Source organism: Doryrhamphus excisus, linkage group LG20 (genome assembly GCF_037039965.1).
Source record: "Doryrhamphus excisus strain RoL-2023G ecotype Guam linkage group LG20, RoL_Dexc_Guam_v1.1, whole genome shotgun sequence".
Lineage (NCBI taxonomy): Eukaryota > Metazoa > Chordata > Actinopteri > Syngnathiformes > Syngnathidae > Doryrhamphus > Doryrhamphus excisus.
The window spans coordinates 945,962-958,475 of record NC_136376.1 but is presented as its reverse complement, the minus strand read 5'-3'; the positions used below and the strand labels follow the sequence as shown (position 1 = coordinate 958,475).

The 12,514-nt window shown below is 42.6% G+C and overlaps 2 protein-coding genes across 3 annotated transcripts in view; one reads left to right on the top strand and one right to left on the bottom strand.

The window, feature by feature from the left end:
* The window catches only part of zcchc24 (zinc finger, CCHC domain containing 24), a 31,736-nt gene extending 28,923 nt beyond the window's left edge, over positions 1-2,813 (bottom strand). The window contains exon 1 of the mRNA XM_058058099.2: positions 2,322-2,813. Coding sequence (XP_057914082.1) covers positions 2,322-2,561 — 240 coding nt within the window. The 5' untranslated portion in view covers positions 2,562-2,813. The remainder of the gene's footprint in view (positions 1-2,321) is intronic.
* LOC131107789 (annexin A4-like) lies at positions 2,699-12,100 on the top strand. Of its 2 annotated transcripts, XM_058058097.2 has the most exons (16): positions 2,699-2,987; positions 5,116-5,270; positions 6,879-7,193; positions 7,525-7,607; positions 8,488-8,847; positions 8,944-9,031; positions 9,140-9,234; positions 9,527-9,640; positions 9,940-10,030; positions 10,138-10,217; positions 10,298-10,354; positions 10,424-10,517; positions 10,749-10,844; positions 11,460-11,518; positions 11,583-11,705; positions 11,783-12,100. In XM_058058097.2, the coding sequence occupies exons 3-16, from the start codon at positions 6,881-6,883 to the stop codon at positions 11,840-11,842; spliced, it is 1,713 nt and encodes a 570-aa protein (XP_057914080.2). In that variant the 5' UTR covers positions 2,699-2,987; positions 5,116-5,270; positions 6,879-6,880; the 3' UTR covers positions 11,843-12,100. The 2 variants fall into 2 exon arrangements, with proteins under 2 accessions (XP_057914080.2, XP_057914081.2); XM_058058098.2 differs by lacking the exon at positions 2,699-2,987 and having other exon boundaries at positions 8,635-8,847.
* The last annotated feature ends 414 nt before the right edge of the window (positions 12,101-12,514 follow it).

The following is a 12,514-nucleotide window of genomic DNA, read 5'->3' as shown; positions in this document are numbered from 1 at the left end:
CCGGGGGGGCAATCACGGTGTTGTTTTTAAGCCTCCAGGGCGACCTGAGTTAGCATAAAACTCCAGGAAGTTACAAAGGAAACCGCCATAGGTTAGGGTTAATGTAGCCTGGAAAGAAAAACACGGGTGAGTTGAACGATTGATTCCTTTCTAATTGGTGATGAGATGGAGCTTAACGACAACACAAGTTCCGACTTATGCGCTTTCGGGTCCTGAGTGATCCCGGCCTTGCAACAACAACGGCATTACTCATCTCTTCACAAAATCTCTCAGCAGTGGTTTATTTGACTTGGCGTTTAGAAAGTTGCAAAATCCCCCCGGTGCCCCTAAACTGTTTCCAGCCTGCATGCTCGCTCGCTCTCAAACACGTTAACTCTCATGCGGATTGGATTGCATGACACAATTGCATGTAACGTATCGTGTGCGCACGCCCATGCTTCAGAGGACTGTTGCTGTTTAAGTGACGTCTAGAGTCATGGCCACAAGAAGGAATGCTGGCACGTCTACTGGCTCATGTTTGGACAACATCAAGTCAAACTTGTGTAATGCAAGCGTCCTGGTTCAGAACATCAAACTGGTCTCAAACTTCCTGAAATGACAAAAGTCGTCTAAGACTTGGACTACATGGCAAATACATCAAACCTATGTAATACTTGGACAAAATAAACTGAAACTGGTCTAATACGTGGTCTAAATGACAAACCTTGTCTGATATATGGACTAAATGACAAACTGGTCTAATACCTGCTCTAATTGCCTAATACTTGGACTAAACCTTAAGATGGTCTAATGCTTATTTGAAATGACATCAAACGTATATAATACTTGGACAAAACAAAGTGAAACTGGTCTAATACTTGATCTAAATAACGTAAAACTTGTCTAATACTTGGATCAAATGACAAGCTGGTCTAATCTTTAGTCTAAATAACATAAAACTTGGCTAATACTTGGGCTAAATGACAAGCTTGTCTAATACTCGGTCTAAAGGACACACAACTTGTCTATATACTTGGACCAAATGACAAGTTGGTCTAATACTTGTTCGAAATGACATGGAACGTATAAAATACCTGGACAAAAAATGTGAAACAAAATGACAAAACTGGTCTAATGCTTGGTTTGAATGATGGAAAACTTGTCTAATACTTCAACTAAATGACAAGCTGGTCTAATATTTGGTCTAAATGTCATGAAACTGCTCTAATACTTGGATTAAAAGGCAAGTGGCAAGTGTGAGACTTGGACAAAAATTATGTAAAACTGGTCTAAAGGGCATAAAACGTATCTAATACTTTGATATTATTAATCTTTTTTATCAGATGTTCAAAAATAGTTGAATACTAGTTGAAAAAATGGTAAACCATTAAATGAGATCAATACAAAAACATGTTCTCCCCGTGCATCGGGTACTCTGAATGAATGTGGGTGGGAATGGTTGTTTGTCTATATGTGCCGTGGGATTGGCTGGCCACCAGTCCAGGGTGGACCCCGCCTCTTGCCTAAAGACAGCTGGGATAGGCTCCAGCACCCCCGCCACCCTTGTGAGGATAAGCGGTAGAAAATCGTAATTTTATTTGTACTGGTATAATATTCCACATTCCAACTTTTCTCATTGTCATTTCATAAACTTATATTTCTATTTCTTATTGTGTGACCCACATTCTACTTGGGAATGTTTTGACACTGGTCACAAATGGGCCCCAGGGCCAAACTTTGGACAACACTGATGCACACACACAGGATAGATTTGGGCTCATAATGCCAGAGGTAGATGTTGCAGGCAGCGATGCCTTTAGCAGTGTGCATGGTTTGTAGTATCATGTTTGCCCCCAGCGTGTTTGTCCCCTAAAATTACACAGAGGTTCAAAAATAGTAAATATGCAAACAAGGCTGGGGTTTTGTGTTTGCACAAGAGGGTCAATGCCTGGCCCGCGTTCCCCAATGTGCCCTTTTAAAAGCCTAGTGTACTTGCGGTCTGCGTTTCTAATGTCTTGTCACTCACACTTCCAAGCTACAGTAACCAAGCACATGCATCCCAATGAACATTTGCTATAACAGCAGTCAGAATGTTCGATTTCTCCCCTGCATGTACACTTCACAATGACCGAATGATTGCAGGAATCCTAATTGCTAAAACCTCCTCGCACACCCCCATAAGACCCCCATAAGGGAGGCTGAAGTCATGCTCCACGGAAGAGACCACAGCGGGTGTATCCTAACCAGAATAGCCCATGCCCCCCCCATATCCCCCCCCAGGCATGCGGCAACACAAGTCCAACTCCGACTCAGAAAGATGGTGTTTACACACAAAGTGTCACCTCGTTCCGTTGCAGCTGAAAGAAGTTGAGATAGTTGGAGTTGAGAGACGAGCTCACGTCGGCCGAGGCGGGACTCTTGCTGTAGTTGAGATCCGGGTGGGAAGAGTTGGGTTCGGGTCTGAAGGCGTCAAAGGCGCTGGTCTGGTGGTGGGGGTCTTGCAAGGAGAGGTAGACCCAGTTGAGGAGCTGCGCGGGCTGGTACACGGAGGCGCTAGCGTCGATGGCAGACAATAAGCTCATCTTCAACGTAAAAAGGCTCAAGTCCACTTTTCCGCCGCTGATACTTTCAGTCTCGTCTTGTTCGAGAAGTCGACGTCTCCCTTTTTATCGTGTGCGCGTTCCCGAAAAAGAGCCCCCTTCACACCCGGAGCCTGGCCCCAGTGAAGTGTTAGTCAAAAGTCATAGCCTAACATGTCAGCATCGAAAAGTTCCCCCCTTGCTCCCCATGGTCCGCTATCTGCCTTTATTGCGGCAGGACTCGGGGAGATGCTTTGAATATTCGATGAGGACGGCGGGGAGTCGCCGAGGACGCCGGCCAATCAGCAGCCTCGGCTCATGAATATTCATCACGTGTGCTTTTGCGGCAAATGGTTGGTTCGCCTTCACCTGGAAATGAACACAGCACCCCCTGAGACGTTTAAGACATTTGTTTGTTTTTTCATCGCAGTAAGTGCTGTGTTGTTGTTTTATTCTGGACTCTGTCTCTGTAGCCACCTTATATTGTCAAAGAGACGTGATAATAGACTAATACATTTAGGGGCGATATGGCATCTTTGTTGTTTGGCTAATACTTGGCTAATAGTTGGACTAAAGAACGTCACATTTTACTAATACTTGGACTAAAGATGTCAAATGTGGCTAATACTTGGACTAAAGATGTCAAATGTGGCTAATACTTGGACTAAAGATGTCAAATGTGGCTAATACTTGGACTAAAGATGTCAAATGTGGCTAATACTTGGCTAATACTTGGACTAAAGATGTCAAATGTGGCTAATACTTGGCTAATACTTGGACTAAAGATGTCAAATGTGGCTAATACTTGGCTAATACTTGGACTAAAGATGTCAAATGTGGCTAATACTTGGACTAAAGATGTCAAATGTGGCTAATACTTGGCTAATACTTGGACTAAAGATGTCAAATGTGGCTAATACTTGGCTAATACTTGGACTAAAGATGTCAAATGTGGCTAATACTTGGACTAAAGATGTCAAATATGGCTAATACTTGGCTAATACTTGGATTAAGATGTCAAATGTGGCTAATACTTGGCTAATACTTGGACTAAAGATGTCAAATGTGGCTAATACTTGGCTAATACTTGGACTAAAGATGTCAAATGTGGCTAATACTTGGACTAAAGATGTCAAATGTGGCTAATACTTGGCTAATACTTGGACCAAAGATGTCAAATGTGGCTAATACTTGGCTAATACTTGGACCAAAGATGTCAAATGTGGCTAATACTTCGCTAATACTTGGACTAAATATGTCAAATGTTTGAACGATTACAGCAGTAAGTGCTGTGTTGTTGTTTTATTCTGGACACCGTCTCTGTAGCCACCTTATATTATACTAGAGACGTGATAATAGACAAATACATTTAGGGGCGATATGGCATCTTTGTTTTTTGGCTAATACTTGGCTAATAGTTGGACTAAAGAACGTCACATTTGGCTAATACTTGGACTAAACACAAATGACATGACATTCGGCTAATACTGGTCATAATACTTGGACTAAACTAGATCAAATTTGGCTAATACTTGGACTAAACTAGATCAAATTTGGCTAATATTTGGACTAAACAAGATCAAATGTAGCGAATACTTGGACTTAACTAGACCAAATTTGGCTAATACTTGGACTAAACTAGATCAAATCTGGTTAATACTTGGACTACAAAATGTCAGACTTGGCTAAAATGGTCATAAAATTTGGCTAACACTTGTACTAAATTTTAGCAAATACTTGGACTAAATGACATAAAACTTGTATATTTTGACTAACTGATGTCAAATTTGGCTCTAGGGCTAAATGACCAAAATATCTCTAAAACATGGACTAATGTAGAACACCTCTAATACTTGGACACAATTAAATAAACCTATATGGACTATGTGTGTTATATGTATTAGCATAACATTCAACATTACCTGGTAACCTATTTATTTGTGTTTTGTTTTGTTTGCCGATGCTGGCAGCACTCGTGTCACTATACTAGACTGTAGTCAAAACACGATTGTACTTTTTTCAAGCAGAAGGGGGGGTGCAAGGAATTGTATTAATAGTATCACCGGAGAAACTTTTATATTCAAATAAAGATGAATTATATATCAGTCAGTTTGGGGAACTAAATAATAAATCATTCCATTGTATATACTTTTGTGTATAGCACCTACTAAACCAGTCTACAAGCCATCAAAAGGGCTCCCCCTGGTGGCGTATTTCCATGTAACACAATGATGCATCACATTATGAGAAAACTGTAATATTACACACACAAAATGGGTCTCCATTTATTTTCAAGCGAATTCTGACATTTTAAAACATACAAACACATGTTTTAGTAAGAAACAAACCAGTGTGGTTGAATTTGTTGATTCGTTTTAAACAATAGGGTTATCTTATCCGGGCGGTGCTACTTAACTTACAGGAAACACACCTCACGTGGTCACATCTCGTGGTGGAACATGAGGTCATGTTTTACATATGTCCACTATACTTTGCGTATCCGCGCCGTGAGTGGAAAATATGTTCGCTTTTGTGACGTTGTCATGTTACGTAACAGGGCGGCGTGACAGTGACACATCCGTGGATGGGCGGGTCTCTTCAAGGTGGAAACTGTCTCAAGTGCCCCCACCCACTCCAGCCGCAGCAGGCTGAAACGTTGACAAGCACAAATACCAGCAACTGCACCAGGAAGAGCGAGCGAGCAGGCCAAAAGTAAGTACTCGATTCCAGGATATATTTTTTGGGACAGTGGCTTCACTAACATTCACAGATAAGTTTGGATTCGGAGGGACTATTTTTGTGAGTCGTTCGGTGGTGTAATGTTACACTTTTCCCTCGCTGACTCGGCCAGCGTCACTGTATGTTTTATCTTTAGCTCGGCCTAAAACATGCATGTATAACAATTCTGTTCCCCTCGGAACTTTTCATGATCTCTTCTTGCCAAATTGTCATCATTTGAATGTGGTTAGGCAGTCATTAAGAAAATTACAAGTGATTTGTATTAGTCCGCGGCGCAGGCGTGCCGAGGCGTGCCGTTAAGTTAGCTAACATACCTAGCCTTATTAGCTAATCACTACTATGTTACTATGTACTGCACCAAAAACACTTAAAACTATTCTTACTATGCACGTAATGCCAATGCAAGACTTTGCCATACCTTCAAATGGTAATATTAATACAACAGTAATATTAATATAGAATGATAATATAATTGGAAAAATGAAAGCCTCAAAGACCTACAGCAAAAATATTAATCAAAGAGCCTTTATCAGTATCAAGGTTTTCTAACCATGTTTTATAACATCAAGGGTTAAGCAGGAGCACCCTGACTTACTGCAAAATACTAGTCAAAGATCATCTATTAAGCAGGAGCACCCTGACTTACTACAAAATACTAGTCAAAGATCATCTATTAAGCAGGAGCACCCTGACTTACTACAAAATAATAGTCAAAGATCATCTATTAAGCAGGAGCACCCTGACTTACTACAAAATACTAGTCAAAGGTCTTCTATTAAGCAGGAGCACCCTGACTTACTGCAATAATAATAATAATTGTATTCAGTTTTTTCCATTTTGATTTTTTTTTTTACATTTTACGGTAATTTTACCAGCATAGAGTGTGTGCTTTTTGTGTTAGTGAATTAAATATCCACTAATTAAATGCAAAATACTTAAATCTATTGATGCAATACGTCCTAGGTTACCAAAGTTGGGGACACGCACCCCCAATTTGCTGTTTTTAAGGATGCACAGCGAATAATCTAGTCAAAGATCCTTCATATGACAGAGGACTGTGCTACTTTTAAAGACAACTGAGTGAAACGAACGCAATAAAGGCCGCCATTTGAATAGCTATGATGCTATGATGTGGTGTTGAAATAACGTCTGTCCTTTTGTTGACTCAGTAGTCACGGCTGCTCAAACAAGGCTTGCTACAGGAAGTAATATTGTGTCTCGTGACACCACCTTAGGTAGTAGCAGTTTATATACAAGCGTTGACCTGGATCTTGTCATAAAGGCATATCTTCTCAAGGAACAATACTACAGAAGTAAAACTTGAATATACTTAGTAGTGTATTATTATTATCTTGTATTGCAGTATAGATTTACTATCCACTGAAAACGACTACATACAAACATGCTGTCTAAATAGCTGGCAACACACGTTAGTACCAAGATTTTATGCTCTTGGAAAACTGAAATGGCGAGGACGCATGAAAAAGGATAATAACTGGCTTGGAAATAGCCGCTCAGCTGGAGTGGACGCGACCTTCAGGCACCTCTTGACTAACCTTCTCTTCTGTTTTCTTTTCATAGACATGAGCTACCCCGGGTACCCTCCTCAGGCCGGCGGTTACCCCCCGCAACCTGGTTCTTACCCACCCCAAGCAGGGGGCTACCCACCCCAACCTGGTGCCTACCCCCCTCAGGCAGGAGTAGGATACCCCCCTCAGGCAGGGGGCTACCCACCCCAGGCTGGGGGCTACCCACCTCAGGCAGGGGGCTACCCACCCCACGCTGGGGGCTACCCACCCCACGCTGGGGGCTACCCACCCCAGGCTGGGGGCTACCCACCCCAGGCTGGAGGCTACCCACCCCAGGCTGGAGGCTACCCACCGGCACCGCCAACAGGTAAGGCACATTATTAACTAGTGACGCTATTTTGTAGGAAAACGTGGCTCTTCTAAATGTAGCTTGGAGAGCATCCCCTCCACCCCTCCCTAAACAAACAATCCTCCAGTGTCGTTGCTAGGAGAGACACGTCCTACAGGAGTCCTTCACTCTTTAACTTCCACAGTGCTCCCATTCTGGGTTCATCCCTCTTTCACCTCCATGTTAACCAGTTGGAATGTTCCAGTCATTCCTCCATTCATAGCTTGACTCATACGCTCTAATTCCATTTCCCAGCAAATACAATCCTCAGCATTATTGGGAGCAACAAATAAGTACTTTTGTGTCGCAGGCGGCTGGGGAGGTGGGCCTACTGGCGGATATCCCTCCATAGGTATGGACAACCTCACCAACCCGGGATACAACGCTGGCATGGTAGGTTGAATCTATTAATAAAAAAAAGCTTCACTGGTACCTGCAATTGTGTATGATGAGATTGTTGCAGCCGTTACTGGAATAGTTGGCCCTTGCTCTCCATGGTAAGTCTGCATCCTAAATGTGTTCCTGTCGTCAGCTTACCCTTCCAGCCTTCTTGCATGGTTTAAGAACATCATACAAGCCATTATCATCCAAGCCTCTACAGCTTGGCCCTCCTGTGCAACTCTTAGTGCAGGGGTGTCCAAAGTCCAAAGACCTGCAGCACATTCTAGAAATTAATACAAAAAAGAATCAATTAAAAAATGGAAAAATCAACATTATTCAGTCATTAATGTTGTCATTATATGTCATTATACATGAAATGTTGTAATCGGACAAATAATTGTAACTTCACAAGATTAATCATTTAGTAGCATAAATTTGACATTTTAAAGAAAAATGCACTGAAACAAAAAACAATGAATAAAGTTGTATTTTCTATTTTACAAGAATAATGTCAAATTATTCTGGCAAATGTACAAGTTGAAAAAGTAGGATAAAAGTTGATACTAATAATTTTATTTTTTAATAACTTTATAACTATAATAACTTTAACTTTACTTTATTTTTTCACGTCATGACCCTCGCTAGAAAACGTTTGGACACCCCTGTCTTAGTGCGCTCTCTTTGCTGATCCTTTTTCTTCTTTGTCGTGTTGTCGTGTGACGTCGCAATTCCCATTTCACCGCGCAGCACAGCCACACTTTGTTTGGATGCTCCCGTGAATGAACTTTGTCGCAAATATGCTTGGGCATCGTAAGAACAGGACCCAGTAGGTGTGGCTTACATTGAGGTAACATTTCCTGTATCATGGCATGCCAATCTTTCCAAATTACAGGCCAACCAGATGTGCCACGGCTTAGGGTGTTTTTCTCCAAACCCGTCCGTGTACCCCTACATCCCAGGGGGGTACCCACCTGCCTACCATCCAGGCGGGTACGGTGCCCCATACCCTAACCAACAGTCATATGGCCTGTACCCACAGCCAGGAGGAACCATGCCCCCGCCCCAAGGTCCAGGGATGGGCTACCCAGGCCAGCCTATGCCCGGTTACCCCCGTGCACCATCTCCCAACCCCACAATGCCCGGCTACGGGGGAGCACCAGCACCTATGCCAGGGTACCCCAAGGTTCCCTCGCCAAATCCGTCCATGCCAGCCTATGGAGGCGGATCCATGCCGATTGCCGCGCCCATCAGTGTAAGGACCTCCACACGAACAACTCTTGGGATTTTTTGAATGTGCATTTGAACCTTAGAATTGAAGCAGAACTCTTTGATGGACTTGTTACCTCAGAAAGGATTCAGGGGGACAATCAAGGACTTTCCTGGAGCGGATCCTCTGAAAGATGTGGAGGTCCTGAGGAAGGCCATGAAGGGCTTTGGTGAGCTACGCCTAATCAGTCTTTCACGCTGCTTTGGCTAAACGTGTTCATAGTTGTGAATGGTGAGGTTTGGGGAGTATTATGGACTGTTTCCTCTTGTTTTTGAAGGTACTGATGAGCAGGCCATCATCGATCTGCTGGGGAGTCGCTCCAACAAGCAGCGTGTGCCTTTGCTCCGTGCCTACAAAACCTCCTACGGGAAGGTAAGCATTCCGTCTGTGCTTATTCTTAACTTTCTGTCCCTTGTGTGGCAGCCAATGCCTGTTTCTATTACGGGAGAATCTACGCTTCTTAAATAGTCTTGCTGTTTGAGACCGCGTTGTCCAATATAGATTAATTCCTAGCTTGGTGTGCATTGACGGGCACGCGACAGGTGGTGCCGGCTAAATGGAAAGAGGGGTGCATGATGCCTCCAGTGCTTGTTATAGCCTGGTTTTCTTAGCTGGAGTAATTCATGGCAGATTTAATTTACTCCAAGCATCTTTTCATTTTCAGGATCTGATTAAGGATCTGCATTCAGAGCTATCTGGCGACTTCAGGAAGTTGGTCATGGCCACGTTGAAGAGCCCCGCTGAGTTTGACGCCTCTGAGATCCATTGTGCCATCAAGGTAAACCCGCCTACTGTCATCCCTCGTTTATGGCAGCTCATTGCTTCCAGAATCGACTGGGATAGGTGAATTTCCACAAAGTAGGGTTTCTTATTTATAAATGGAATATCTGAAGCATTATTTGACATGAAGTAAACACTCCATAGTCAACTTTACGCTCCTATTACCCAATATAGTAGACATAATAAAAGTAAGAGTAAAAAGACTCACTTGTTATCATTGGGAGCGTTCCTTGTCGTTCCATTTTCCACACCACAGACTGGAGTCATTTCTTCATCATTGTCCCCCTTTCCTTGCAGGGTGCTGGAACCGACGAAGCATGTCTGATAGAGATCCTGTCGTCTCGCTCCAACGCCGAAATCAAGGAAATAAGCCGTATTTACAAAACAGGTAAGATTCTAGCATGCCATGGCTGCCTAATTGTAAGGGATTGTCGTTTGATAACAAGAGCCCACAGTGTGAGTGTTTGGATGTTTTTACCCATCCTCCCGTTCCAGAATACAAGAAGTCTATGGAAGATGCCATCAGCAGCGACACGTCAGGACACTTCCGTAGACTCCTCATCTCTCTAGCTCAGGTTCTAATAATTACTGACTGTACTGTCCTCATGTTTCTTTGCATTTACCACGAGGCATGCCACTTTTTTCCTCCCGGTAGGGCAACCGTGACGAAAGACAAAATGTCGACCTTTCGCTGGCCAAGCAAGATGCTCAGGTAACATCCACTTCACCCTGACTCCTAATCCACGTGTTTCTTCATCATCAATTACCTTTCTCCACGCAGGCTCTCTACGCTGCTGGGGAGAACAAGCTGGGAACGGACGAGTCCAAATTTAATGCCATCTTATGCGCCAGGAGCAAACCTCATCTCAGGACGGGTAGATGTTCCTCATGTTGCAGTGTTTGGTGGTTACTAGGAAGAATACGTAATCGCTCGTTATGTCTGCCAAGTGGTGTGTTTGATTAAAAATGGTTATTTGACAGACAGAAGTAAAATGTTGGAGAATGCTCAGAGAAGACAAAAATATTTTTTTATGAATGTTTCATCTTTGTACTTGATGTGTTGCGGTGCAGGGTGAGTGATTTGTGGAATGTATGCATGTTTGCAGTTTTTCTTGAGTACCAGAAGATGTGTGGCAGGGATATTGAGAAGAGCATCAGCAGGGAGATGTCAGGAGACCTCGAGAACGGCATGTTGGCCGTGGGTAAGTTCAAAAACACACCAGCAAGGCACCTCACCCAGAGCACCATGATCGCCTAACATACATGTTTGGATGCAACATTCACCTGGGAAATATTTTCACGATGATTAACGTTCTGGTGTTTTGTCTTTTTTGCCACCATCAGAGTTCTGGTATCGTAACTTCCTTTTAGATGTTTGATTTCATTCCATTGAGTTGTCATTGTGATGATGTGTCTACTGCCGTGTTTAGCGTGCCTCTTTCCTGTTTTTAATGTATGCATGAGGTATAAAAATCTCCATGTACACATAAGTAGAGTTTTTGGCTTGTAGGAAATGAATTTATGGGAAATTACTGCAGATTTTTCCCTTTAGCAGCAGCTATTTTGTGGGTTATTTTTTTTAGTTTTCTTCATGAATTGTATTTTTAAAGTGGGACAAAAATGGCCCCCGGGCCACACTTTGCACATCACTGCACATCTATCATCAACTATATATTTGCTTGTGTGGGTGTTGCATGTGTGTAGTTTTTTTCCCAGCTTTCCCTCGTCCCAATATGATTTAAAAGGGACTTCCATTATTCCCATGTAGATAACTAAAACCATGACTGCTTGGACGTGACATGTGTTCTGTGTTGCAGTGAAGTGTATCAAGAACACGCCTGCCTACTTTGCTGAGAGACTTTACAAAGCCATGAAGGTGAGACTGTAGCATGGACGTGTGTGTGTGGAATATGTCATAATGTGTGCGGGTGTGTGTTTAGGGAGCTGGTACCAAAGACACCACTCTCATCCGAATCATGGTGTCCCGCTCGGAGGTGGACATGCTGGACATCCGCCAGGAGTATGTGAGAAACTACGGCAAGTCGCTGTACACGCACATCTCTGTAAGTACCAATCTGATTACTGCACACGAAGAAACCGGCATTACGTATGCGTATTGTTTATTTCCATCTCCGCACAGGGTGACACCTCAGGAGACTACAAGAAGCTCCTACTGAAGCTGTGTGGTGGGAGTGACTGAACAATCACATGACACGTGGCTTCCATAGCAATTGGCTTTACATTGCATATACACTATATATATATACATTTATATATATATATATACACATATATGTATATGCACCAGCTGCATGCCAGCCATGCAGAGTTTACCACCTTGTAACTTCATAGTGCCACATGCTGTTTGCTGCAATGCACACCAAGCTTTTCTATTTTTTACAAGCCTTACATGAATATTACTGAGTACACTTTAAATACATATATATATATATATATACATATAAAAAGAGAGTTCAATTACATTTGAGAAAAAGCTTTATATTTTTAAAACATGACAGCAGCTGTGCCTGTATGATCAGATATTGCATATCTGCTGCATCTAGAAATAGTTTCATGATGATAATAATAATGTTCAAATGTCTAGTGCCACTACAAACCACGCCATGTGATCTACTTTAAATGTCCATGTTAGCATCGTCGTGCCAGGTCCACTGAAATGTATTCAATTTAGCAAAATCCTTTTCTCGTCATATTCCAATGTTCTGTCTGGGAATTTGATAGCTTCACCAGTCTTGGAAAATAAATCTGAGACCTGAACACTTCCTGCTTTGTGGTTCACATTGAAGATACGCTCACAGCATTTCAACACGTAGGCAACATATGGATTACATTTACATATACACACAAATCC

What these genes read in the sequence shown, in the direction of transcription:
- LOC131107789 (XM_058058097.2), top strand. Translation starts at nt 6,881, where the DNA reads ATGAGCTACCCCGGGTACCCTCCTCAGGCCGGCGGTTACCCCCCGCAA. An exon ending in TCCTCATCTCTCTAGCTCAG is followed by an intron (nt 10,218 to 10,297) that starts GTTCTAATAATT and finishes TCCTCCCGGTAG; the next exon opens with GGCAACCGTGACGAAAGACA. An exon ending in CAAACCTCATCTCAGGACGG is followed by an intron (nt 10,518 to 10,748) that starts GTAGATGTTCCT and finishes GCATGTTTGCAG; the next exon opens with TTTTTCTTGAGTACCAGAAG.